Genomic DNA, 27265 nt, shown 5'->3' with positions numbered 1-27265 from the left:
GTCGCGCTATATATGCATATAGACCTATAGGCACAGAGACCAGGAGCCGTAGACAGTTCTTCGCATATATATATACGCGCACGTGTGTGTAAACAAGCACGCGTGTATATATATACACACATGTATATATATATATATATATATATATATATATATATATATATATATATATATATATATATATATATATATATATATATATATATATATATATATATATATATATATATATATATATATATATATATATATATAGTACCTAATTAAACTAATCGTGCAAGCTCCTTTTTACGTACAATTTTCAGAGTACGCGTACACGCTGCGGGTGGACGAGAAGAGCGACGTGTACAGCTACGGGGTGGTGCTGCTGGAGCTCATCACGGGGCGGCGCCCCGTGGGCCCGGACTTCGGGGAAGGCGTCGACATCGTGCAGTGGGCGAAGCGGGTCACGGCGGGACGACGGGAGGCCGTGCCGGGGATCCTGGACCGCCGCCTCGTCGTCGGCGGCGGGGCGCCGGCCGACGAGGTGGCGCACCTCTTCTTCGTCGCCATGCTCTGCGTGCAGGACAACAGCGTGGAGCGCCCCACCATGCGGGAGGTGGTGCAGATGCTCGCCGACGAGTTCCCGCGCCACGCGTCGTCGGCGTCGGCGCAGACGTCGCCGTCCACCACCTCCACGTCCTCCTCGGCGGCGCCGGCGCCGGTGGGCGGGGAGGAGAGGAGCTTCAGCCCTGACGACGGCGGTGGGAAGGAGCTGCCGCCTCCGGCCAACAGCTGCTACAAGCTGTTCCCGGACCTGCTGGCCTGACGTACGGCACCTGTGTTTGCTGCCATTGTTACAAGACACAAGAGACTCATCATCATCATCGTGCAGGACTAAAGTTACAGCATGTAGGTCGGCCGACATTGGGGATGGTGTGACAAGAGCTGGGGAGCAATAACAACATGTAACTTTATTATATATTTTTCTTTTTTTGTATCTTTCTTCTCTCTTTTTTTTTCCTCCAAATTCTTTTCTTTTCTTTTTGGTTCATTACTATCTAGCAATTCAAAGGTGTATAGGGTCTGATCATATGCTATCATCGCCTAGCTAGTAGGGGTTTGTGCTGTCCGATGCATGCAACAATAGCATCCCTTCCATCATCATAGCTTTGCAACTTTGTAATCTCCTGGGTAATCTTTAGCCACCATCCATTGTCCACTACTACGACAACTCTACTACTAGCTCTCTCCTCACCTTTACACTAATCCTTGTTTATGTCTAATGAGTACTCCCGGTACTTGTTCATGGCTTTTTGTATTATTTGAGCCATTTTTTTGTCAGCAACAGCCAACAGGTGTGGTGTGATCATCTGTTGGAAGATTCTTGACTGGAGCTTTGGTTTCAGGGAAAGCAAAGCATGAAAGAGAAGTGCGAGAAAAGAGCGCTAGTACTTGACAGTCTTTGAAAACATCTCACTTCCCAACGACGTTTAAAGCACACAAGCTAGACAGACAACTGAATCGCACAACTTTTATGGAAGCAGAGATAGACTGAACCACTGAGACAAAATTCAGAGGTTCATTCATCAACAGATGATGATATCAGTATAATGTAGTATATGGACAGCAACAGCATGGTTCAGGACTTGCAGTGTCAGCATGCAGCTCCAGAATTCACACCAGAAAACCGGTTCGACCGTCGAGCTTATATGTGTAGCTTTAATCATGAAAGTTAAAGGAGAGACAGAAGCTGCAAGTTTTATAAGGGAGGGAAGACGCACGAGATAGAGATGCTTACTGGAACACCTTGTACTTTTGTTAGTCATTTCACCCAACAGGATTGACAGGATGATGGATTTCGAAGAAGCTATAATCGAAAAGAGTGCCAATTTAAAACTGTCACTTGACATGGCAAAAGCACATGTAGCAATGAAAACGAAGAGAGAATATTCAGATTACCTCTGATAGCACGGTCACCGGGAAAGCCGCTGCACCATAAACCAATCTAGGGGATTTGGGTATTTTTTCCGATAGAGCTGCAGCAATCGGGATTTCGTATCAATTGTTTGTATTGGCCACTTAGCTAAATGCTGCTGTAGTTGGTCCTTGTTAGTAATATTCTTGTTGTAGCGCTGTGTGCATCTCTGTTCTGTACTTTCTGATGATACAGCTGGTCCAACGAGTATAGTAGTACATAATATGAAAAGCAAAAGTATCATTAGCATTTTAATGGATAGTAACTAAGCATAAACATGTAGGAGATGTCACAATTATTTGGGAGAAGATCCACTTGTCTGAAAATTGAAGACACAATTGGTCAGAATTCAGCACGTTTTCACTCTGTGAACACAAAACATCTACATATACTGAAACCAGCAGGTGTTAAAATTTGAACATGCTGCTGTTTGACCAGCAATACATTGTCTTTCCACAACCAAAAACAGTGAAGGTTACACGTTTCCCTTTTTTATTCCTTATAACACTACAAGATCACCTTAGTTGTGGTTCTCTGTGAAAACCCCATAGTCATAGGCAGTTAGCCACTTGCTTGTGCCTCAGTGCTCGCCAACCAATGTCACGCCTGAAGAACCCTTCTGGCCAATCAACAGCATCTACCGCATCATATGCTCTTGCCCTTGCTTCTTCGATGTCCTTGCCCTTGGCAGTGACACCAAGAACTCGGCCTCCAACGGCGACAAGATTGCCATCTTCGTCTAGTGCTGTCCCAGCATGGAATATCTTGACAAATGGAGAGACCTGCTCAGCCTTGTCTAGGTTTTTTATTACAGTCCCCTTCTTATAAGAGCCAGGGTATCCCTGGCTTGCCATTACAACCACCATTGCCATTTCAGGTGACCAGGTTAGTGAAACATTGCTTAATCCTCCCCGGCAAGCGGATAACAGAACTTGCGCCAAATCAGATTCTAATCGCATCATCAAAACCTATAACGACAGGAATATAAATTAGTAGAGAAAAGGATAATGGAAATAATATTTCAAAGGTCAGGTACATAATTCTGAGATGTATTGAGAAGCACAACGAAGTTGCAGCAAAGGAAATTTTATAAAGATCATTGAACATATAATTACAATGTAGCAATGCATTAGCATTTTTGGTTACAACAATAGCAATCTGAAGTGATGCTGGCCTGCAATTGAGTTCCTAACTTCCTATGTACTCCCTCCATCCCAATTTATAAGGCATTCCAAGAATCTTGGAGAATCAAAACATCTCAAGTTTGACCAAAATTATAGAAAGAATTATAAAGATTTATGAGATCAAATAGATATACTATGAAAATATAATTAACGAAAAATCTAATGATACTTAGTTGGTATCATAAATGTTATTATTTTATCATATAAATTTGGTCAAACTTGAGGTACTTTGACTCTCCAAGATTTTTGGAAATGACTTATAATTTGGGATGGATGGAGTACTTAGGCCAGTCTCAATGCATAGTTTCATGACACAGTTATCAAGACTATAAACTAACCGAGCCATATGAGTTTCATGGGGATGAAACTCCTCTCTCATCTGATAAAACTCCTTCATTTAATGTCCCTGCCAAGTCAGCAATTTTGCTTATGTGACACCTTATTTAATGTGCATAACACTCTATGAAACATACATTGAGACTGGCCTTAGGTAAACAGGTACTCCTGATACAAAAAAACAATCATACTGGCCAGCAATTGAGTTCCTATGTACTTACATAAACAGCAACTCCTATACAAAAAAACAGTCATACTTGTTTTCTAACATACTTTTAGATTTAATTTTGATAGGTAGTACTTTTAGTCCCGCATGTTTACAGTTCCAGTAGCCCTAAGATTTGTTCTTATTTAGAGGAAAATTATATTGGTTTGTTTCCTTAATTTCAGAAATCAATTCTTTAAGGGTCAACTTGCCCTATGTACAGTATCTCCTCTCATTAAGCATGTATCATAGTTCCTATTTCCCAGTATCTCATCTGTCCCTGCCCTTCTGATGCAGCTACCAGGCAACAGCACAGTCCCACTGTTGGGTTCAGGGCCATCTAAACAGGCCAAACCAAATAGATTATCATTGATATATATGAAAACAAAGATGAAACTTTTTGCAGCAGATAGAGTAAAGTATTGGAGTTTCCACAGTTACATGAATTAGAGAAACTTTATGGTTGTTAATACTGATTAAACAAATAATATGGAACAGTATAATGGCTAGAAAATTAATCCTGGATATGCAGATCTAAAAAAAAGTTATGCATCACAATTACTCACTGGGTTCTGCCATCTTTGTTTTTGCTATACCTCGTATCTCCTTTTTTAGATTGTACATCATATCTCTTGTCACCTAGGCTAACTCCACTATGCTATTGTGTAACACAGAAATGGACCATTCCCATAGAGACGACAGGACTGTAGTCTACTCGGCTTCTCCACAGGAAGAAAATAAAGTGAGCGTTCGTTAAAAAAAATAAAAAATAGAGTGAACTACTGGAGGCAGACCTAGAGAGCAAATCTCAGCACAAAAGTGCACCACAAGGACAGACTCTGTTGGAAAGATATGCAAAATTCATTGCATTCTGTTGTCCAATGAAAATGCCTTGATGATATTGTTATCATGTAAACCAAAAATCAAATTTAGACATGTATATAAACTATAATGCATTGGTCTGTTAGATTGAAAGTCTATTAAACAATCAGATCATTTTATTCTGAAAGATCCTGTAAGCAGATGATCTCTTTCTCTCTTTTTTTTCCATTCAGCCAGAGATCTTTTAACATCCTTGTTTTGTGGCTGCAGATATTTAGTTTGACACTTTTTTTTGTCTGTACTAGATTCTTGCTGGATGCATTCCAACACTCCACTATACAGGAGTTAAACTATATGAACTTTTTGATTTGATCTTATTTTTTACAATTAATATTGTGAAACTTCTTGCCCTGTAAACATACCAAAATAAATACTAGATTTTAGAGATGGGAAACTAACCTGGCATTCTGGGTCACCAAATCTTACATTGTACTCAATAAGCTTAGGCAACCCAGATTTCTTCTCGATCATAAGTCCAGCATATAATACACCAACAAACTTGCACCCTTCAGCCGCCATGCCTTTAACGGTAGGGACAATTATGCTTTCCATGACTATGCGCTTGAGCTCATCTGTCACTATTGGTGCAGGGGAGTATGCACCCATACCGCCAGTATTTGGGCCAACATCACCATCACCAACTCTTTTGTGATCCTGTGCTGATTCAAGAGGCAAAGCATTTTCACCATCTACTAATGCAAAGAAAGATGCTTCTTCACCCTCTAGAAATTCTTCAATGATAACCCGTGAACCAGCAGAACCAAATGAGCCTTCAACCAACATAGAGTCGATGGCTTCGAATGCCTCATCCAAAGTCATCGCAACAACCACACCCTTTCCAGCGGCCAGTCCATCAGCTTTAACAACAATAGGGGCTCCTTCATGTTTGACATATTGTTTAGCTTCCACAGCATCCATGAATGTGCGATACTACAAGAGAGAAGTAGAGAACATAAGTGCTCAGACTAGCAAGGTTTGTATGGCTTGACATCTGAAATTATCAATACATACAAATGAATGATCTGGGTTTTCCTCCTTTTTTTTTTTGTATACTGACTTTTTACATTTTCTGTTTTCCGACTTCCGAGCAACACAGTAACTTCAATTTCAAATATAATTACAAATGGTTCTTTTATATAGTTCAGCCAGAAAATCAGAGATGCCCATGGAAAACAAAAGCTCATTACTCATATTGTATCTGTGTATGTGACTATTTGACATGAGCGTCGGCTAGCAATTGTCTGAAAACAAAGGAAGTGTCTCTATGACAGATTGACAGCACCTAAAATGTTATATTTGATTCATTTCTTAACCTGCAGATACAACCACCTATATGCAACCATCTTTCGTAAACAAAATCCTGTAGTCAGACTGTCAGACCAAGACTAACCTATAGGGCTTAAGCTTAACAGCCAGCATAAATTGTAATAGGAAGTACCTTGGCTGTTGGGATATTGTACTTGTCACATAGCTTCTTCATGAAATCCTTTGATCCTTCTAACGCTGCAGCCTCTGATGAAGGGCCAAAGGTTGGTATCCCAACTTTGACAAGGTCATTCACAAGACCCGCAACAAGTGGGGCTTCAGGACCCACTACAACCATTCCCACTCCCCTCTCACGACAGAACGAGATAACATCAGCACTACTGGAGATGTCCAAATCTGCGATACAAGTTGCATCCCCAGACTGAGCAATACCGGCATTACCAGGGGCACATAGCACTGCACTGCAAGATGGGGAACGGTTCAAGGCATAACAAAGAGCATGCTCCCGGCCTCCACCACCAATGACCAATACAGTTATCCTCTCATCTGAGAAAAAAAGGCAACAAACAGGCGTCAAACCAGCTTGCTCTTGGGTTTTCATTTACATTAACACACATCATTTCAGATTGCTGAGTTGAAGATAACAAAATAACAATAATCCAGTGTCTTATATACCAGAAGCAGCGCCCACTTCGGTTGCTGAAGCTTTCGAGTTAGAGCGCCACCTTGCTGAAGCCCTAACAATCAAGTGACGATGGGATGTGGCATGCCGCATCATAACGGAAGAGCAATTGCTGCTCCACTGCTGAGCTACGGAGTAAGACACCGAAGACTTCAAGCCAATGCACAAGCTATTTTTGGCCAGAACATCAGCGCGGTGCCTTGCAGCGAGCATGAGAGGGTATCTGATACTGTAAGCAACGCACGCCATGGCAGGAGAGGGATCAGCGCGGGGGCGCGGGAGCTCAGCTCAATCCCGCCAATAATTCTGGAAAACAAGCTGCCCCGGCAGCTTGATTGCGCTGAACGGCTGAAGCAACAACTCCTGTACTGTAGTAGCAACCAATGTCGATCCGCTGTAGAAGAACCTAGTTGAGTAAGCCTCTGCGGTGGATGGATTGGATCGAGTTAGAAGGGCACCACGCAGCACAATAATCCTCGATTTGGTTTTGATTGAGAAAAGAGAGCTACTGTAACAGCTAACTGTCAGAGCAAAGGGAATCTATGCAAGCTAAGCTAGGATTACTCACCAAGAACAGAAGAAACAGGCCAACGTCCTGACTAAGGCGGAACGAGAGGGAGCTCAGGTGACCCCGTGACGGCGATGGGGTCGGTGTTTGGTGAGGCAGGAGAGCCGGCGGCGGGTGGTCGGGCAGGTGGAAGGCGGCGGCGCGGCGGTGGTAGCGTAAGTTCAAGGCGGCTTCACTGCCTCAGCGATTCTGAGACCCAGTAATCCAGCCCAACAAAGGGCGCGGAAAGGCCCAGGACGGCCCATCACCTAGGAGGCGGGCAGCCTGACACTTTTTTTTTCCCGCTTCCTTCTCTTGTGTTTCTGTATTGCTAATAAATAGTCAGACTTAGGGGGTGTTTGGGACCTCGTATTTTTCCAGCTCCGTAGTGCCAAACATGTCCAGCTCCAAAAACTCCGCTCTCCAAAAAAGGTGGAGCTAGAGGCCAACTCCACGTTTTTTCTGGAGTACCTCAAGGGGTACTCTAGTTTTTGGAGTTTTGTACTTCCAAGAGGAGTTCTCATGTAATTACCCACCTTGCCACCAATTAATCACCATCCCATCTCCTAACCTTTCAACTCCCATACCTACGTCTCTCTCTCTGCCGCCGCCCGTACGTACTTCTCTCCGCCGCCGCCCTTCTGCTCTACTCCATCTCGCTTCTCTCCTAGGGCTGCAGCATCGGCGCCATGGATGGCTCGAAGGACCAAGGCAATGGCCATATTCCGGACGAGTACGTGTTTGGGCAGCACATCTTCGCCAACAATGATAAGTACGGAAATTAGGATTATTTTATTTGGTTGACTGCAGATCATTTGGATTATTTAGTTGGCTCTATGTTAAACCCTTAGGATTATTTATTTGGCTCTGTGATAGCCCTTTGGATTTATTTGGCCGTATGCTAGCCCCTATGTTATCTATATCACTATATGACATTATCTATATTTGTGTGGTACAATTTTTTTTCCTTGCTGCGTGTATGCTGATTTTATATTGTGTATGAAAACTGATTGTTTGTACGTCTATGCAACTATATGCAAGTGACAGTGATAGTGATGACTCTGACTGTGAGACCATTGCATTTGTCAATATTGTCATTTGTGCTGCTAAAATTGCTCAAACATATCTGGATACATATATTATCAAAAACCCACCTAGGACATCAAACCTAAGTGGTATGGGGTGGTTGATGGAGACACTTCGCATACCTGGTGAGTGTCATTCCCAGCTTCGAATGAGCACGACCATGTTCTATGACCTTCATGACTTACTGGTTGAACGATACAATATGAAACCATCACTTCATATGAACACATATGAGATGCTTGCAATATTCTTGTACACATGTTCTGGAAATGAGTCTAATAGAAGAGTACAAAACCGGTTCAAACACTCTGGTGAAACCATAAGTAAAAAATTTGGCTCTGTCCTCAATTGCTTGATGGCTATGGCTAAAGATTTTATTAGACCAAAGGAGCCTAACTTCCCAACTGTTCATGAGAGGATTAAAAATGACAAAAGAGCATTTCCACACTTCAAAGATTGCATTGGTGCTCTTGATGGCACACATATTTGAGTTGCTTTGTCTCCCGAAGAGCAAGTGAGGTATATTGGAAAATTTGGGATACCTACACAAAATGTTCTAGCAGTTTGTGACTTTGACATGAGATTCACTTATGTGTCGACGGGTCAGCCAGGATCTACGCATGATACAAGTGTGTTGTACAATGCAAAAAGAGTCGATGAAAATTTTTTTCCACATCCCCCCAAAGGTAATATTGATATGAATACGTTTTTTGCGGCACAGGTCACTTTACATGCTTGCAATTGTAAACTGATATTCTCAAAAATTTGTAGGCAAATATTATGTTGTCAATGCAGGATATCCTAATCGTCCTGGCTATCTTTGTCCTTATAAGGGTGAGAGGTATCATACTCCAGAGTGGCATAGAGGAACGGAACCGAAGACTCCAAAGGAAAGGTTCAATCGTGTTCATTCTTCTGTCCGCAATGTTATTGAGAGATCATTTGGACTTCTCAAAATGAAATGGCAAATACTCTACAAGATGGCTCCGTATCCAATGTACAAGCAAAAAATGATTGTTGTGGCTACTATGGTGCTTCACAACTTCATTCGTGACCATGATGGTGTCAACTTGGACTTTGCTCGGTTTGATCGCGATCCAAATTTTGTGCCAATAATTCCAGAAAGGTATAGAAAATATGTAGCGCCATCGAATAGGTCTACTACAGAACCAAATGCTCCTACTATGGATGCATTCCGTGATGAGTTGGCCACTGCTCTCTCTCTTGCTTGGGGCTAGAATTATTGGAACATTTTGATTCATGGTCGTTGTGCTTACCCATGGATAATCATGGTCTTTGTGAAATTTTCGATCATTTATAATTTATCAAACTATTATTTATATTATAATTGTGGCATGCTCAATTTATGTATTTTGATACGTATATTGTTCTCATTGCGTACAAGTAATCATATATGTTCGACCAAGTGTAATTTTCAATCAGGGGTATAATAGACTATTTGCATGATAACAACTCAGTCCTGCAGCTGGAGCAGAGCTGTGTGCCAAACAATACTGTGTGCTCCACAAACTCCACGATGGAGCTGCTCCATGATAGAGTTCGTGGAGCAGAGCTGGAAAAATGGGAGCAGAGTAGTGCCAAACACCCCCTTAGTTGGATCAGCTATATTTTTTTCGATTACAACGTATGAACACTCCCCTCTATTATGAATGTACGCACATAAGACCTACTTATATGAGCATCTTGAAGACTAAGCTAGCAAATCCTTAAAATTGGCAAAGAGACTGAGTTTTCAAAAAAAAAAAACATTGTTGCTAAACCAAGCATGTAAATTAAATTTTGATTCTAATAATTTAATAAATCTTTCAAAACAAACCTAACTTGAATGTATTTAGATAAGATTTTGTTCAAGAATATTTTTCTTGTAAGGATATATAGAACATTTTTCTTTTTGTTAAGCAAGGCAATATTCTAGATTCAAGAAGTAATGTCAAGCCTTCACAGGAAAATTTTTTGGTGTCTAATATTTGAAAAAAATGAGATCATGGATACAACAAAGAGTGCTATGAAATATGTAGAAAATAAAAATATAAACGGGAGAAAAGGCAAAAGGATAAAGAAAATGAAAAATAAAAAAACACAAAAATGGAATAAAAAGGAAAGTAATGATAAAAATAAAGAAGTAAAAGTAAAATTATAGTATATCATGGGACATGAAACATCTTATGGATATCGATTAATATATGATGGAACATCCGATGAATATATACTAGCTACACAACCCAAAACAAACCATAACATGCCTTATGCATAGCATATGAACAATTAAAAATACATCGTAAAAACATCATATAGTTATATAAACAATCCAAAATACACCATTAAATATTTCATGTATACTATTTGAACAATTCAAAATTGATCGTGAAACACTCCATCAAATTCATATTTTCAAATTATAAGACGTTTTGATTTTTCTAGATATATTACTTTTATCTAGACATAGCATGTATTTAAGTGCATTAACAAAACTATAAATTTAGAAAAACTAAAATGTCTTATAGGTTGAAATGGCGAGAGTACATAAACGACGAACAACACTAGGTATCATCTCACAAATACACCATATATATATATATATATATATATATATATATAATAAGCAAAATAAATATGAAGGATGGAAAAATAAAATAATTATCATACTGGGTTTAGAGCAAGTGACCAATACAAGAATCTTTTTATAACTTCTGTATTGATATGAATAAAGATTTTGATAAAAAAAACACTTTAGCCTTGGATCTCCAAATATCTCCATCCACTATTTCTAGTTTTTTCTCTCCAAAGATAAAGAGTAGAGCTTGCTCTTTCAAGAATGTCAGGATATAGAAAAATTATTTGAAATATAAAATAATATAAACAAGTGATTTTGTTAAACATAAAAAGTTCTCTAAACAAGGATTTTTAAATAAAGTTCGTAACATGCATTTGTGTGAGCTTTTGTAGACGAAACGGGCATTGGACCGGATTTACGTGGGAAAATAGAAAACAGAGAGGGCCAGAGCGGGGTCGGGGGGGGTGACTTCCGTCCGGACGGGACGATCGATTCTTGGCGCACCGCCCTGATTCCGATCCGGCCGCGAGCTGCGGAGACCCACCGATCGAGAGGGCGATGAACATCCTCGTGCGCGCGGGGCTTCCCCTTCCTCCGCCGCGTGAGCTCGATCGCTCACTGTTGCCTCTTCGACCTACCGACGGCAGCCGCGCGCGAGCGAGCCCGCAAAGGAACCCAACCAAAAAGGTTATTATCTTCTAGTACTACCCCCTTTCCATATTGATTCTTTTTTTTTTCTTTGCCACTGAAGGGCTTAATTTCTGTCGTTGTCGATTTTGGTGCTCCTCTGTCCCTCTGATTCTTTTAAGAGCGACGCATAGTATTATCTCAATTAATGGTATGTATGCTTACTAGTGCCTCAAGTGATTTTTGATCCTCACGTGCTCTGGATGACAGGGCTCGTGCTATTTCGATGTGTATTGATTGATTTAGGGCACATATATGCTTTCCTGGGGTTCTATTGTTGGTTTGTAGGTCAATTTGGGACCTCTTGCAATGATCGATTGGAGTCATGGGTTTGGGAGAAAGAGTTTTGATGAAGGCTCCAGTGTGTGGTGCGCTCTTCCAGAAATTCTAATGCCCTGCTTTAGTTTTCTCTGCTGAGGTTTTTGGTACTTAATAAAATATACCAAAAGGTTCTAGGTATAACCCTAATAATAATTATGTTCATGACTATAACGATGCAATTCTAGGTTTGGACTGTCAAAAGTAGAAAACAAACATCAATATTTATGTTCATGACTATAATATAAATAAGAATACTACAGAAATATATTCCTCGATGAATCCAATAATAATTATTAGATGACAAAGAATAGATAAATTTAATACCTTTTTGTAGATTTATTTGGTCAAATTTGAGTAAGATTGACTTAAAGGAAACTATATATTTGCATTTTCCCTGGTATGGAAGGAGTAGTTCTTAAGGTGTAGGATGAATGTGAGTTTATGGTTTTCTGATGACTTCAGTATGTGTGGTTTCCTATTGTCACACATGTGCCATAAATGGTTTTCTTCCACACTTTACCTATCGAGTTTAGCTCTAGGGAATTTGAAGTGAAGTGTGTTTCCCTAGAAGTTGTAATGCACTCATAAGATCTTCCATGTCTCTGTAATATGGAACAACACAAACTTCACGTTGCAAATGCTCAAGTTTTATGAGCTGTTTCATAGAGAAGTATATTTTTCTTACTTATTCGTTCTTATGGTCTTGCCCTGATTTTATTAATTGTTTTCAAACCTTCAACTTCACTAAATGCATGCTTGGCAGCTTGTGAAAGTTTGGTTTTTTAGAAATTTAAAATTAGGATTTATGAGTTTATTTGGTCCTAGGCCTCTATGAGAAATAATGTTCTAGGGTTTGTTACGTCATACATGATCTTTTCCTCTGATTGTTCTATGCTCTAATTGCTTTTAACTAAAGGAATCTCAGTGATTGAGTTATGCTCTTGACCTTTTTTTTTTATATCTGGTTCAAATCTCCAAAATATTTAGAGTTGCCATCTAAAGATGAACTGCAAGCACAGCTTATGTTATCCATGCTATTTTTCGCATCCAAATGATCTCCAAGTTTTTTCAGTTCTCTGTATTTTTGTTTTGGAGCCGTCTCAGTTCCATATATTTGTTTTTAAGCTAACAAGTTACACCTTTTAGGAGCACATTCTATTTAGGAATTTATAAAATCTACATTGCAATCCAAAAGGGGCACTGCTAATAAACTTAATGCATGACAAATCTTGAAGGATATATCCTACTGCTACAACTTTTTTTTAGTATACATTTGGTTTGATAAAGTAAGCAGGGATGGTCTAAGATTCCTTACGAAACAGAAAAAGATGTAGGGATCATATGAAACCGGTAAAACAGGGATAAGATTGTAAAAAACATGTATTAGTTGTTCCAGATTAATGCATAATGAGATGAGGGTAAACTGCATGACACTAGTTATACTAGTTGACTTTTGTATAGCATAATGAATCTGTTGGACCAAGCGCCTAACCACCTCTGTAGAGATTGGCATGGCATGGATACAATTAAGAATTCTGGAGTTTTTTTTTTTTGCCCTTGTTTCTTCAAATTAAGTTTTTGGGTAGTGGCTTATTTCTTCCAGAAACACAAACATGGAGCGGGCTTTAAGAGCTTGCTTTGCCATTTGACCTTTAATATGATACCCGATGAAAAGAACATATCATTTTCCTAACATTGTCTATTTCTGTTAGACAAACAAAGTGTGATGTGTCACCAAATTAAATTTCTGATAAGTTTTTCTGGATTCAAATCAAGTGTTCCTGTTTTCATTGTTGTGTTAGTTAATACATGGGCCATCTTCACCATACTGCTTCCCAACCTAGACCGGGTGAAAATTACTTTAAACTGAAGCTATACATGTTCGTCTTGTTTTATTTACACATGATGTGTTATTTTCGTAACTGGAGCTTAGTTGGATTTCAACATAGTTAATTGGCTTCCAGTACGACCATTTCTTAAATGAGTTATTGAATCACAAACCTACATTACAAATTCAGTGATTGTTCAAACCATTCTTTGTCCCAAAACTTTGTTATCGTTAGATAGTGCCTTAGGACTTAGGAGTCGCAGGTGAACACCAACAGCTAAGGAGGATTTGTGGTCACCTTAGTTGGACAGCCTGTTACCCATGAATGTTGCTGGTTGGGGGAATGTAATCTCTCTATAGTAGAAGTATGGAGTTGTATTTGGCCTCGTACGTTCTTAGTGCTGTGAGTGTGCATGGTTGCTTGTTAAGTCGTTAGAAGCCTTTGTTTGGCCTCGCTCTAAGGCCAGAATGCTTAGTACTCTGAGCATCATTTGCGGTGAGTGGCATCATTTTGAGGAAGCTGGAGGGGTTTACACCCCTACAGTAAATTTATTAAAGAAAAACAAAGGCTCCAGAAACAAAGAGCAGGGAGGAAGCTAGGAAACTAGAGAACTACAAGAGGAGTTACAGAGGAGGGAAGAATTAGGAAACAAAGAAAGAAACAATAGAAAGCAGTGACACCACCGCAAGAGCCCAAGCTAGTGAAGATTTGCAATCCATTGGTTAATTCATGGGGAATATTTCCTCTTTGCTCTTAATAAAAGAAGCAGCTCATCCTTGAAAGACTGCTCTGCCAACTGAATGCTTGGGTTTATCTGACGGAAAATTAGACCATTACTTGCCTTCCAAATAACCCAGCACATGAAGATTATTATTTCCATGAAAAAAGGTATTTGCAACTGATCTTCGAAGCTCTGCAGGTTCTCAAAAGGGTCTAGCCTGTGGTGAACCTGAATGTTGATGATAGCCCAACATTGAACGGCAAAAGGACATTCAAGAAAGAGGTGTGTCAAGGATTCTTCAACATTTGCATTGCAAAGAACACAGTTCTCAAAAGGTGAGGGGCGTCGTTACAAAACTGTTAAATGTCTCTGTACTTCCATTGCTGTTTTGGTATGGAAATTTGGCATTATCCATCATGTATGCCTTAGGAAGTATTGGTGCGTTACGGAGTTCTATTTATCCTGCTCTTTATTTATTGTTCTTTATTCATTGTCGTGTGTCCTATCTAGTTTGTCTTAACCTCTTGTTCTGCCATCAATGGTTCTATTTTCTTCGCGATATTAACAGTTGGTTGCATGGCAACATTTTTTACCAGTTTTTTCTTCAGTTCTGCCAAATGACCAGAGGTGGATCTAGTGCTGACAGTTGCAGTGAACTGACTATATCTTGATGTTGTATCAGTTGCACCAACGTGAAACATAATACTACAAGGTAGAGTGGTGGCTGCAAAGTACCTGAACTACATGCGGTAGAGTGGTGGCTGCACAAGTACCTGAACTACATGTGGGTAACCCTTAGAATCATCAACAGACTACAACAGTTGCAACAAAGTGAAACAAAATACAAGTGGTGGCTGCACAAGTATCTGAACTACATGCGGGTAAGTTTCCTTAGATTCATCAACACACCATATATAAGTTGAGACAATTTATTAGTTATATCAAAAAGTTAACATCCACAAACTGGCATGTCATATAAACTCGCTGTTATTTTATTGATATTTACATGTCAACCAATGTGAGGCCTCAAAAATCCCCCACCTACATGGCTAAAGGCTCCTGTGCCAATCTTGCATCTTTTGCTTGGGCCACTATTATAAACTGGCCTGGGCCCACTGCTCTTATGCTTGTGGAGTAATTTACAAGAGTTACATACATATCTCTTTGGCACCTGATCAAAATCACTAATCCCAGCACACCTAGTGTGCTGCCACACATGGCAAGAGTCACAAGACAGCATCCTCTCACCATCATCATCCTTAGCTCCACAAGAGCAATTGACCGTCCATTTATCCACACCTCTCTCCATCCGGTAAATTCCAACCCTGCGTTCACCACCAGCACATCTGCCTTGGACGCGAACAGTTCCATTTGCTCCAAACAAGAGTTTGAGCTGAGTTGACTCACTTGCAGTTCCACAGTCAAGAAGCTGATTGGCTACAAAAGACTGTAACATCAGATAGATGTCATGGAACGTTCTGGTCACCTCCACCTTTAGATCAGCCACAGTTGCTGTCTGTGGAAGAGTTAGGAGCTCTGGTGGGATGCAAGGTGGATCACCAACCTGGTCTAACAGCTCTACTTGGCACCACATGTGCAACATGGATGGGTTTTGAGGCAAGAACTCCTGTTCCAGGTCATAATGCTTCGTGAATTGTTTGCAGTCCAAAAGTATCATGGCAGACCTCTTGGCTTGCTCATAACAGTTTTCCGGTTTGTATGGATGCATTGTATGTGGGTAGAGTAGAGCATCATGCAAGAACTTTATGTCACGGTGAAGATGGTCTTGAGTTGGCATGGATACATTCGGCAGGATGATGGGTTCATCTGTAAGCCTGCAGTAAAGGATTATTTAGATTTTTTATGTTGAAACGAGAACTAGGATAAATCATCAATGCTAGTAATAAACTAATATAATATAACAGGTATACTAATCACCAACCTGTACTCGAGGGTGTTTGTCTCACTGTTGCATCTGACGGCAACCATCATTCCATCAATTGTTCTGGTACCAAGGGTCTTGAGGCAGTAGTCAACTAGCTGCGGTGAACCAATTGGATGGCACATGGCTGCCTTTAGGGTTCGCATGGCCACCCACCTTGTTTTTTCAACAGCGCGAAGAACTTTTATAGCAATTTCTGTTGCACGTTTTATTTCCTCATCAGACCATGTCTCTTGCATATGGGTATGTGAATGCTCCTTATGCATTGATCCATAGTGCATATTTATACCCTTGCTAGTGGCAAGGCCCAGCACATAGAGGAACAGTTCACGAATTGTGGTGAGAGGGTGCTTTGAAAGAGATTGGTAGAATGAAATGGTATCTTGTAGCTGGTTTCGAGGATATCGGGAGTGGGGGAAGAAGTGTGATAATGGAGTTGAGGAAAGGTTGTCTACAGCTTTTAAGTATTCTTTTGATGTGATTCCAAAGCTCCCTTTGTTGAGTTTGAATCCCCATTGGCCATACCAAGAATAACCAGTGGTGATGGCATGTAAGATCCGGTAATCAGTTCCATACTTCTTAGAGACATCCATCAGCGAGACCTTTCTGCAATTAAGCTTTACATGTCAGTTGTGTAGTTCCTAGAGATTATTCTGCACTTAACTAGAAAAGTGAAATCCAGTACAGGTAAAATTGACTTTACAAATTACAATTTGCATTGTAAATAGCTTTGTGTTCTAGTCAGATGTGCAGCATGTTGCAAACTAGGTTCTGTTCTGTTCCCATAGTTCAGTGGAACTACTAAAGTGGTCATCTTGAAAATGTATCCAAGATTATTTTCTAGTGTCCACAACTCTTATTATTTATATCTTAACAACAGCACTTTCCTGATGTTCTTATACCTTTCAAAGTAAGATGTGCTGGGTTGTATTATACTTTTTTTTGTTCAGTTCAGTTAAATGCCACACAGCCAAGAATCATTTTTTTATGTCATAGTTCGATTTCTGGTTATGTCAAGCACAAAGTCCAACCAATGTATGCCACAATATTTTGGTCAACATTTGTGTTGCTTATGTCAAGAACATAGCACACTAGACGATCTTCTTTTTCTGCCACTGTCCATCCATTTCATCATAGCTTGAAAATAATTGGAGAAGCAAAATGAAATTTGTTTCATGTTATGTGAGTCCATGTTTTTTTTCACAACATATTACATATGTGAGTCCATGTTAATACTAGTGTAACGAAATGGTCGGGCGGAAAAGAAATCATTAGACTTTACCTGACTCTAAGATATTTGCAGAGCCGATCCCAGAAACCCATCAGTTGAATCCCCGTCAGAAGACTAGAGCCACCCTCTCTGCCATTTATCCGGACAAGGTGACCAAACCCATTATCATGTACAATGCCATGCAGCAAGTGACGTGGATTATCCAGCTGCCTATAGTCCCAATCTTCCGGATCATCATAGGAGATCCCATTTTTGCATGACGGGCACCTGATTATTAATGATGAAGATGATCAGTTCTTGTAGGGGCTTGCGTTGCTGGATACATGTGTCTCGAGTTGCTTGAATCAAACAATTGCTTGTTGCAGTACTATCTTTTTCACTATTTGGGTTATTATTGTTGAGGGGTTTGATTTTGTATTACACTACAGTAACAATTGATGATTTTACAGGATAGGTTAGCTTACCGTGTTTCAAACAACTGGGCCATAAACCCACAATGCTTGCAGGTTTTGTAGTCTTGCACGTCATATTCATTCCGAATTATGAAATGGTACCTCCTCCCACAAACAGGGTGTCTGCTCCAGCCTATTAAGTTGCAAGACAAAAGGTAATGATATTGAGATTCTCCAGCCATAACAGTCACCATCGCGTTTGATAGAATTTGCTTATTGATTGAAATCTGTAGAAGCAAAAAAAATGTGCACACACGTTCAGGCGAACACACAGAAGCAGGCTGCAGGCAGAGCAATGTGTATGCGGAATTGCGGAGTCAAGGCTACTAAATTTATCTAGTGAAATCAGATGTCCCTACGAAGCAGATTCACAAGAGAACTAAACGCCTACACAGCCAAGAAACAGAGGACGGATCAGCATAAGCAGCTGTCAGCCACGGCGGACGACAGAGTCCGGGACACGGTCACTCACCGGCAACGGTGCAGTGCTCGCAGTAGATCCGCCCGGCCCCGGCCCTAGCCACGTCCTCCTCGACCACCTCCATCCCCACGACCGCCCCGTCCCCGCCCCCTTCCCCGACGCGGAAGGCCACCCGCCACGCGCCGTCGGCGGGCTCCGCGGACCGCGCCAGGAACGCGCGCACGCAGTCGCGGAACGCCCCGCGTGGTGGCGGCGGCACCGGCTCGCCGGCGGCCGGGAACGGCCGCAGGTCCAGCGCGCGCGGCCCCGCCGTCACCCGCACGCGCTTCGGCGGCCGCCCGGTGATCACCGCCATGAGCGACGCCGACGGGATCCGGTCGGTCGCTTCCCCTCCCTTGGCGCGGCGCGGGGAGAGCGCGGGTGTGCCGAGTGCGGTGGGGGGAAGGGGTCAGATCCGATCGGGTTTCAAAGGACGGACCCCCGGCGGCCGTTTGAATCCGGAGAGGGGGCGCGGGCGGGAAGGATTTGGGCGGGCGGCGGGCGGGAAATTTTTGGCTGGGAACGGATCTCGCGCGGGAGAGCGGCGGGATTTCGGGCGATTTGGATTTGGATCAGGAGGGGAGAATTGGGGGCGGGGCGTGTGAATTTATATCCGGGAGGGTGGGAGTCGGTTCGTGGCGAGGAATTGACGAGTCTGCCCCTGCGTGACCCGCGTGGGCCCAGAAGTGAGGAGGAGTCGTACGCGTACACGTCAGCGAGTAGTGGAGGGGAGCGGAGGGTGTGAGATGGAAAGCTTTTGGGAAGGTTCTAGGTGGCTTGGGTTAATTTGGGAAAGTCGCAAAATCATGTGGCTGGTTGGGTGGTCGAGGGATATAAAATTAGAAATTGTGTTCGATGGGCCTGGCCTGGGCTCCCATGGGCCGTGAGGCTGGAGGAGTGGAGGGAGGCGGGCCAGGCCTTATCACATGTCACTCTCTTTCTTTTTTTTTTCATTTTTTTTGCCGAATGTAACTCTACAGTCCACCCTAGCAAAAAGGAAAAAAAATATGGTGTTGAGGTAAACTCTACGGGTTTTTATAGCTCTTCAAAAACTTGAGTTTTTATAAAAAAAAATGAAGTTGTAGAAAATATTATCCATTATGTTATACATGGTCCTAAAAAAACTTGAGTTTTTATAGCTTAGTTATAGATTTATTTATATTTGGCAAGCATAAACTGAAAGCATACACTCTTATAAAGATAAAGCCCACTAGATGGTTTCTCTCTTTATGCAAGGTGTCCACATCATTTCTCACCAAGTGACCCACTGAGTGTTATATCTCTTCATGCAAGGTGTCCACATCATTCTCCACTAAGTCTATACCATCTCATATTAATTACAAAAAAAATATCCATGTCATCTATATCATCTGTAATACTTTAAATATTTAATCTATTAACATCAATTCATCTATATATGCTATTTGTTTTACCATCTATTCCTCTGTAATATAATCAAATATTTCATTATTTTTCTTCTATTAGCTTAGTGATTGCTTACCAAATCTAATACAATAAAATAACATGTAAGTTAAATTTATATATATGTATACACAATATACTCGATACCAAACAGTAATACTATGTATATAACGATTTATTTTTTAAAAAAATCCCACAACAACGCACGGTGAATCCACCTAGTAAAATTTATAACTAAGTTATACATGATCCAATGAATATGAAATTTTTACTGCAGTTTAAGCATACAATAACTAGCCCACCATAAAAAATTCACCACAATTGAACCATACAAACTATAGCTATAAATTATTTTATTTAATTAAAAAAAGCATAGATCTAAAAGCCACATCAAAAAATTTGTGCTAAATGATATTGTATTATATATTCACTATGTAGATCTACTCATGTGGAGTCCAACAAAATTATTCATTTTATGGTTTTTTTTTTGATTTACTATGGTTTTTTAAAGATTTAGCCGAAATAAATAAAAAAATCACCTTCAAAACTGCTTATAAGAGGGCTAGGGAGGTGCGATGAATGGTTTTAAAAGTTAAGTGAGGTATTTTGCCCAGTTTTATAAAGTTTAGGGAGCAAAAAACAAACTTTTACAAAAGTTGTGGAAGTTAATATGGATTTTTCCTTTTTTTCCTACTATATGAGTAGGTGGATTTGGCCCATTAATGATAGTTAGACTTGTTTTGGCTTTTTCACAAGACGGATAATGAGTTTTTCTTTTGGGCTGATGTAAGATGCTAGCTTTGTCTTGTCGACACGAGTATCTTCCTGTTTTTTTAATTTTACTTAACCTATAAGTTTCATACTAAGCTGCATTAGCCTTAATAGGAAAGGTACATGTATGTTCATAGTATTTTGATTTTTTTTATATCTAATTACTCAATTCATGTCAAATTATAAGATGTTTGACTTTTTTAACATCAAGTTTGACCTCTCGTCTTATTCAAAAGATTTATGCAAAATACTATTTTTTTTATCATGGCTTAGTTTATTAATAAAAGTTCTTTAAGAATGAGTTAAATTTGACTATATTTCCACAAATTCTTTGAATATAAGAAGAGTGGTCTAACTTTGGGTCAAAAAAGTCAAACATTTTATAATTTAGGATGAATGGAGTAACAAACATGCTAGTGCATTAGACTAGGAAAATCATGAAAAATAAACTTTCAAACGTTCATGAGAAACAAGAATGAGAATGCTATGTTTCATCCTCCTATAAAATTTTTAAACTATATATAATTTATTCTATGATGACCATAACATTCTGTAATATACTGTTGACAATAACAGGATAATCTGATTAAAGGCATGATTGGCGGAGATTCACTACTAAAAAAATGAATAGATTCACCATGGATTCAGATCCATATATCGAGGATCTAGGCCTTGTTTAGTTCACCCCGAAAACCAAAAAGTTTTCAAGATTTTCTGTCACATCGAATCTTTCGGCACATGCATGAAGTATTAAATATAGACGAAAATAAAAACTAATTACACAGTTTATCTGTAAATCGCAAGACGAATCTTTTGATCCTAGTTAGTCAATAATTAGACAATGTTTGCCACAAACAAACAAAAATACTACAGTAGCGAAATCCAAAATCTTTTCGCATCTAAACAAGGCCCTACTACGAAAGTGTTTGACAAATTTAGCAGCTACGGATCATTTTGTTAGAATGGCCAGAATTGCCCTTGTGGGCTCTAGTAATCTCTCTATCTTACTAGCAACTTGGGCGCACGTGTTAGCTCTTCTTCCTTCATTCTCTTCCTATATATCGAGCACAGCACATCTGGATCTACCATGGCGGAGGATGAAGGCGCGGGCTTCCTTGTTGGGTGCGGCCACGGAGGACAGACGCGGAGCACATGGGGCTGACGCGTGCAGGCCACGGGGCGTGGCCTCGCCGGAGCTCGCGGGCAGACGTGGCCGAGGAGCGGCATGACTCGCGTGGCCAGGCTCTCCGGCGGCCGGGCCAGTGTGAGGCCAAAGCGTCGAGGCCAGATCCACGAGTTTGCCATGTCGAGGCCGATGTCGGGCAGTGCTCGCAGCCAGAGTTCATCAGGGCAGGGCCGAACGTCGTGACCTCGTGTGGCAACCCTCAGCATCGGTGCTCGCGACAAACGACGAAGGAATGGCGTGCGGCGGAGGTCCCATTTGGGCGGCTTGAGTTGGCAACGAGAAAAGGAAGAAAAGATTTACAATGAACCATTTTTTTTATCTAACCAAGGGTAGCGGTGGGTAATTTCTCTTAACTCTACCTGATTTGAGTTGGTGGAGCACTTCCTAAGTAGCTTCACTATTTTGGTAGCCTCTAGATCCACCAATTTAGTAGACCTGTATTTTGATGGATCTGGATTGTTTCATTAAATTTTAGAGCTGAAACTGAATTCCTGGGAAACAGGCCCTAAGTCTGTATCATCGAATTAAAATACGAACCTTGAAAGATTTTTATTTGCGTCCTTTGCAAAGTACAAAAATATTTGATCCCATTGTAAAACTTGTCAATAATACGACAATGTAGTGCTAAATTTCAGATTTTCCCCTCCCTTTTATGGACATCCATAATTTTTAACTAGTCTAAGTGCAGCAAGAATATCAACACATTCATCATGTGTCATATGAATCTATGGGAAAGTTGATCAATTTTTACCTCATATGAAGATGTAGCAGGAAAAGGATCAAAATTGACATCTTTAACATTAATTCTTAAAACTCCCAGTTGATCCACCTTAAAGCATGCTAATACTCTTGATCCGCAACATCTTAGACATTTGCCCTCTCCTCTGGAATCTTGCGGATCTCCTCAGGACAATGTTCGCCTAAACATGTCTAAATGGTCATCTAGGGTTCATGTACAGTTTACGCCCTAGTAGTTTAATTAAACACTAGATGCATCTAAATGGGCAAACTGGTAAAAAAAAGGGCTCAAGCATGGCATTTTATGGCTCAAGCACGGCTAAACGGGCGCAAATGCCAAAAGATATGTTTAAACAATTGTTTAGGCAATAAACCATGAAAGTTTAGGTGCTAGAAGAACTTTTTGAGCCGGTGAAATTGGGTTTGCACATGTGGAAGGGAAACTTTGGTGCTATTTAAATGATGTCTCTATTATTATATATATGACTATATGTGTAATTTTTTATTGTCTCTGTCAATGTCAAATTATGCAACTATGTTCATGCCTCAAATTGCACTTAAAAAAATATATAAAAGTTATAATTTTATTTGTTTATTTACTACTCCCTTAGTCCAAGAAAAAAATGAATTATGAGATCCATGCCAGTCAAAGTAACTTAAGTTTGCTCACAAAAAAAAGTAACTTAAGATTGACCAAGTTTATAAATAATATTAGCATTTATTTTCTCCAAACAAAATTTGTTATAAAAATATATTCTATAACTAATCTAATGGTAATTATTTTATATTATGAACAATAATAGTTTTTTATATAAATTTAGTCAAAGTTTAAACTGTTTGGCTCCTTGAAAAACGAGAATTACATTTTTTTTCTAGATGGAGGGAATAGTACAATGTAAACCGTTTAAGGCCTTGTTTAGTTTCCACCCAAAATTTTTTTATCCCATCCCATTGAATATTTGGATACATGCATGGAGCATTAAATATAGATAAAAAATAATTAATTATACAGTTTGCATGTATTTTATGAGACAAATCTTTTGAGTCTAGTTAATCTATAATTGAACACTAATTGCTATAGTTACAAATGTGCTACAGTATCCTAAAACTTTTCTTTTCCTGAGGTAAACAAGGTCTAAACCTTTTAGCGTCTAAACCGTTTAGCCGGTCGTCTAAACCGTCTAAACACTAAACATGAGGGTGGCTGACTATTTAGTGTTTAGTGTCTTGGATAATTCAGGAAGTTGATTAGCCGAAGGCTTGTTGACGTTCTTAAGATTGTTTGCATCCACTAGTAGATTTATTTGCTTTCATTTGAATTTGAATAACCAAAAAGTGTGTTGATACTAAATCTGGTTACACACTAGCGAGGACTTGATCGTCTGGGTCACATATGGCGAGGCTGACCAGCGCAAGGCCACCTAGAACCGTAGCAATATTTGTAGAGAGATGTCCTAGATGTTGTAAATAAATGCAATTTAGCGATGTATAAATTAATTCCGATAACTAGAAAAAGACCAACAACATATATCATAGATGTATGAATTAAGACTAGCACTACGATCTGAGACAAAGCCGCGACATCTAGTGCTAGCAACAGAAAGGATGTGATAACGAACACACTACTACAAAAAAAATTAACAGAGGCAGGCGTTTCGAATTTTAAAAGACGGGCGAACAAAACGTCTCCATTTAAAGGTCCTTATAAACCAAGCATTAACTGAGGCGGTTTCCATACCCGCCTTGGTTAATAAAAAAAAGAAAAATCCATGCACAGGCCCGCCGAGCCCATCCACACGCCGCCGCCTACGCCGTCACTAGATGCGGTCACGCCCGGCCTTCATCCGTTGTTGGAGGGCCGCCACTACCAGATCCACGACCGGGAAGGTGGATCCGCACGACCGGAGCTGGATCCACCGCCGGGAAGGTGGATCCGCGCGGTGGGAGCTAGATCCGTGCCATTACAGGTCGCACCATCGTCGTCGCGAGCTCGACCCACTGTGCCGCCGCCGGGAGGGGAGATGAGGCTGGGCCACCATGATCTCTACCCACCGTGCCGCCCACTGTGCTGTGACACCCACGAGGCCAAGACTCCTCACGTCCGCACCGCCGTGCCACGCCTCCGCACCACCGGTTGGTCGCCTTCGCTTTGCGCCTGTTGTAGTGAGGGAGAAAGGGAGAAGAATGAGAGAGGGAGGGAGAGGAGGGGAGGTAGGCTGGAGTCAATTTCTGAGTGAGAGAGGGAATGCAGTGGGTGCGGCTAGTGAGGGAGTGGGAGAGAGTGAGTGTTAGGGTTTGGCATATATATTCTGCAAAGAGTTATCGGGCCTTGCCTAGATCCATTAGGCCTCAGGAATATTAACCGAGCCAGGCCTTATAACCTGCTCGCCTCGTTTAATAGGCCTATTTCTATAGGCGGGCTCTTTTATAAATAACCGCTTCCGTAAATATATTTTGCGAGGTTAATAAAAAGTGACCACCTCAATTAATGCTAGGCATTAACCGAGATGGTTTATATTCCTGCCCGCCTCAGAGAGTGTTTTGAAAAGGTCATGGTAAATATTTTTTGTAGTAGTCACAACAAAGAGAAGATAGACATCCCATTATTGTCGGCACGGAGGAAGAAGGAGACCGTCGATAGGGATCGGCGAACACCGGGCGTAGAGGGAAGAAGACGTCCAGCGAGTAGTCGCGACGACGCTTCCCAAAAACCTGATACGCCACTACTCTGTGCAGGGATGCGAGGAGACGTAGGCTTCAGAGCCTGCTCTCCTGACACCGACGGCACATCGACGATGGGATGGGGAAGACGGTGGCAGCGCAACAATGTGGCGAGAAAGAGATGAATCTTTTGGTATTAAGGACGATGTCTCGCCCCATATTTATACACACGTCGCAGTGCAGCTTAGGAAAGCAATTAGCCGATCAATCACAATATTATGGCAATTAGTGTTGGGAATATGCCCTAGAGGTAATCATAGAGATGATGATATTACGATTGTATCCATGACATATATTATGAGTTCAGTGAATATCCATTATAGACAAACTTGTATTGATTAACAATTATGTGAATTGTTTGTGAAACTCTTTTACTTGTATGGTTATTCTAAAGTTGTCCCTAATCAGAGTTCATGTGAGGATACACATGAACATTAGATTAGCACATGTATTAGTTGATCACTTTGTTTCAAAAGTCATAGACATAGAGATGTCAAACTAACAATGTGGGCACATGTATGACATGGGGCTGGATTGACCCAACATGAGATGTTCTTATTATCTCTTTATACATCATGTACGTTATGTCCTTAGACCTGAGATTGTCGTTGTTGATATTTGGGAACGCAATAAGGAATTGATCCGCAAGCGCACAGATATCGGTGAGCACTTCACCCGGGAAATTATCCAGAGTATCGTATTTATTTTTTTACCACTAGGAGAAAGAGTGCATCTGACTAACCGGTCTATTACTACTAACCTTTAGGCACAAAGAATGTCTTTCGATGTGAGTGATAAATAGAGAAGACTGCAACCGTAGTCTCCTTCTAACCTTGGTAAGGATGATCTACTGTTCTAATGGGGAGGCGAACGGAATCTAGACACCACAAAGGATGTTCAACCCGCACCTATAAACCCTATCCTTCTTGCTAACGAGATATGATCTACAGAGGTAGCTTGGAATTGTCACGTTCCTCACTACTACCACGGTCCAGCTAGTCAGGGAATATCTATGAGTACCCCAGCCTAAACACCATGTTTACGCCAGCAATGATTACTCTAAACTCTACGCGAAGAGATTAAAGTATACTCATAAACCATAAGAACAATAAAACAAGAACTTACTAGAATTTAGAAGTCGAATTACTGAAGAATCCTAGGAGCAAGCTTCGGGTTAGGAGAACTTGATCCCGCAGGTACAAGCTTGGAGTAGACACCGATAGGCCGGGCTTCCTCCACTCTTCACCTCCACTCTATCTCTCTCAATCTAGTAGAAACTAGAAGATCTATTTCTACCTTACATTGGTTGCTAAGCCTAAAAAGAAATATTAATTAGAGAAGAGGTTTTCCTTCGAGGGCACCCCTCAGTCTCTATGATAATTTCTTCATGTCTTCTCCAGGGGCCAGGGGCCTTGCTTATATAGTCCTCCCCTTCTATGCGTTTTTGGGTCGATAGGCGAGGTGGTACTATGTTTTTCTTGATCCAATAGGTCGGTGGAATATCCCGAGCGAAGAGAGTCCTGATCTGGCTCCAGAGGGGGGCGGGCGCCCAGGCCTCCAGGGCGGGCGCCCTGGGCCTGGCCCAGTTTCGCCTCCGCTTCGGTCTCGTGGCTTCTGGAGTCTTCTAGATGATGTAAAATCGTGCGGTGCGTTGATATCTCTATGTAATCCCGACATGTGGGCCTTTCTTCCTTATTTCCCGATAACCCCCTGCAGAAATAGATAAACAACAAAACTCGTGGAATTCTGTCAGATCAAACCCTAATTCTAGGTGTTGATTGCATATTGGTCCTTTCTCTTGTTTATTTGATAATTAAAATTGATACTTAAGAACCGTCAACAAATACCCCCATACTTAGGCTTTTACTCGTCCTCGAGAAAAGGATGGTTAAGAATAATATCTGGAGTAAACATTTTAAAGCATTCTCTATATAATTGCAGGGTGTCAAAAATCCACTGTGTACCATAGTCAGGGATGTATATGGTTAAGAGTAAAGATCCTTTCTTCTCAATCCTGCCACTTGGAGTTTTTTTTTGTATATTTTTGAAAGAAAGTTAGCATAC

At 40.8% G+C, this 27265-nt stretch overlaps 3 protein-coding genes and 1 long non-coding RNA gene across 6 annotated transcripts in view; 2 read left to right on the top strand and 2 right to left on the bottom strand.

The window, feature by feature from the left end:
- Positions 1-1207, top strand: part of LOC8071559 (leucine-rich repeat receptor-like serine/threonine-protein kinase BAM1) — a 7157-nt gene extending 5950 nt beyond the window's left edge. The window contains exon 2 of the mRNA XM_002450543.2: positions 306-1207. Within this exon, the coding sequence (XP_002450588.1) occupies positions 306-808 (503 nt within the window). The 3' untranslated portion in view covers positions 809-1207. The remainder of the gene's footprint in view (positions 1-305) is intronic.
- LOC8057177 (phosphoribosylamine--glycine ligase) lies at positions 2245-7281 on the bottom strand. Its single transcript, XM_002449262.2, has 5 exons — positions 7081-7281; positions 6506-6934; positions 6003-6376; positions 4964-5494; positions 2245-2925 (listed from the first exon to the last, which is right to left on the bottom strand). The coding sequence occupies exons 2-5, from the start codon at positions 6759-6761 to the stop codon at positions 2509-2511; spliced, it is 1578 nt and encodes a 525-aa protein (XP_002449307.1). The 5' UTR covers positions 6762-6934; positions 7081-7281; the 3' UTR covers positions 2245-2508.
- Positions 11121-18230, top strand: LOC110435697. 2 transcript variants are annotated; one of them, XR_002453539.1, is made up of 6 exons: positions 11448-11558; positions 11696-11775; positions 14477-14613; positions 14961-15159; positions 17524-18058; positions 18137-18230. It is a non-coding gene; the product is annotated as an uncharacterized LOC110435697 (long non-coding RNA). The 2 variants fall into 2 exon arrangements; XR_002453538.1 differs by lacking the exons at positions 11448-11558; positions 11696-11775 and adding an exon at positions 11121-11407.
- LOC8071557 (PHD finger protein At1g33420) lies at positions 15194-19684 on the bottom strand. 2 transcript variants are annotated; one of them, XM_021461619.1, is made up of 5 exons: positions 18376-19684; positions 17916-18036; positions 17503-17718; positions 16221-16826; positions 15194-16113 (listed from the first exon to the last, which is right to left on the bottom strand). In XM_021461619.1, the coding sequence occupies exons 1-5, from the start codon at positions 18677-18679 to the stop codon at positions 15288-15290; spliced, it is 2073 nt and encodes a 690-aa protein (XP_021317294.1). In that variant the 5' UTR covers positions 18680-19684; the 3' UTR covers positions 15194-15287. The 2 variants fall into 2 exon arrangements, with proteins under 2 accessions (XP_021317294.1, XP_021317295.1); XM_021461620.1 differs by having other exon boundaries at positions 17916-18130; positions 18376-18451.

Source organism: Sorghum bicolor, chromosome 5 (assembly GCF_000003195.3).
Source record: "Sorghum bicolor cultivar BTx623 chromosome 5, Sorghum_bicolor_NCBIv3, whole genome shotgun sequence".
In the NCBI taxonomy this organism is placed as follows: Eukaryota; Viridiplantae; Streptophyta; class Magnoliopsida; order Poales; family Poaceae; genus Sorghum; species Sorghum bicolor.
This window is presented reverse-complemented; position numbering and strand designations above follow the sequence as displayed.

Excerpts from the sequence above, each read along its gene's own strand:
- LOC8057177 (XM_002449262.2), bottom strand. The coding sequence starts at position 6,761 with ATGGCGTGCGTTGCTTACAGTATCAGATACCCTCTCATGCTCGCTGCA. Across the intron at positions 5,495-6,002 it reads ACAATATCCCAACAGCCAAG|TATCGCACATTCATGGATGC; the intron begins GTACTTCCTATT and ends TCTCTCTTGTAG. Across the intron at positions 2,926-4,963 it reads TTGGTGACCCAGAATGCCAG|GTTTTGATGATGCGATTAGA; the intron begins GTTAGTTTCCCA and ends CTGTCGTTATAG.
- LOC8071557 (XM_021461619.1), bottom strand. The coding sequence starts at position 18,679 with ATGGCGGTGATCACCGGGCGGCCGCCGAAGCGCGTGCGGGTGACGGCG. Across the intron at positions 17,719-17,915 it reads GCCCAGTTGTTTGAAACACG|GTGCCCGTCATGCAAAAATG; the intron begins GTAAGCTAACCT and ends ATTAATAATCAG. Across the intron at positions 16,827-17,502 it reads TGCAAATATCTTAGAGTCAG|AAAGGTCTCGCTGATGGATG; the intron begins GTAAAGTCTAAT and ends GCTTAATTGCAG.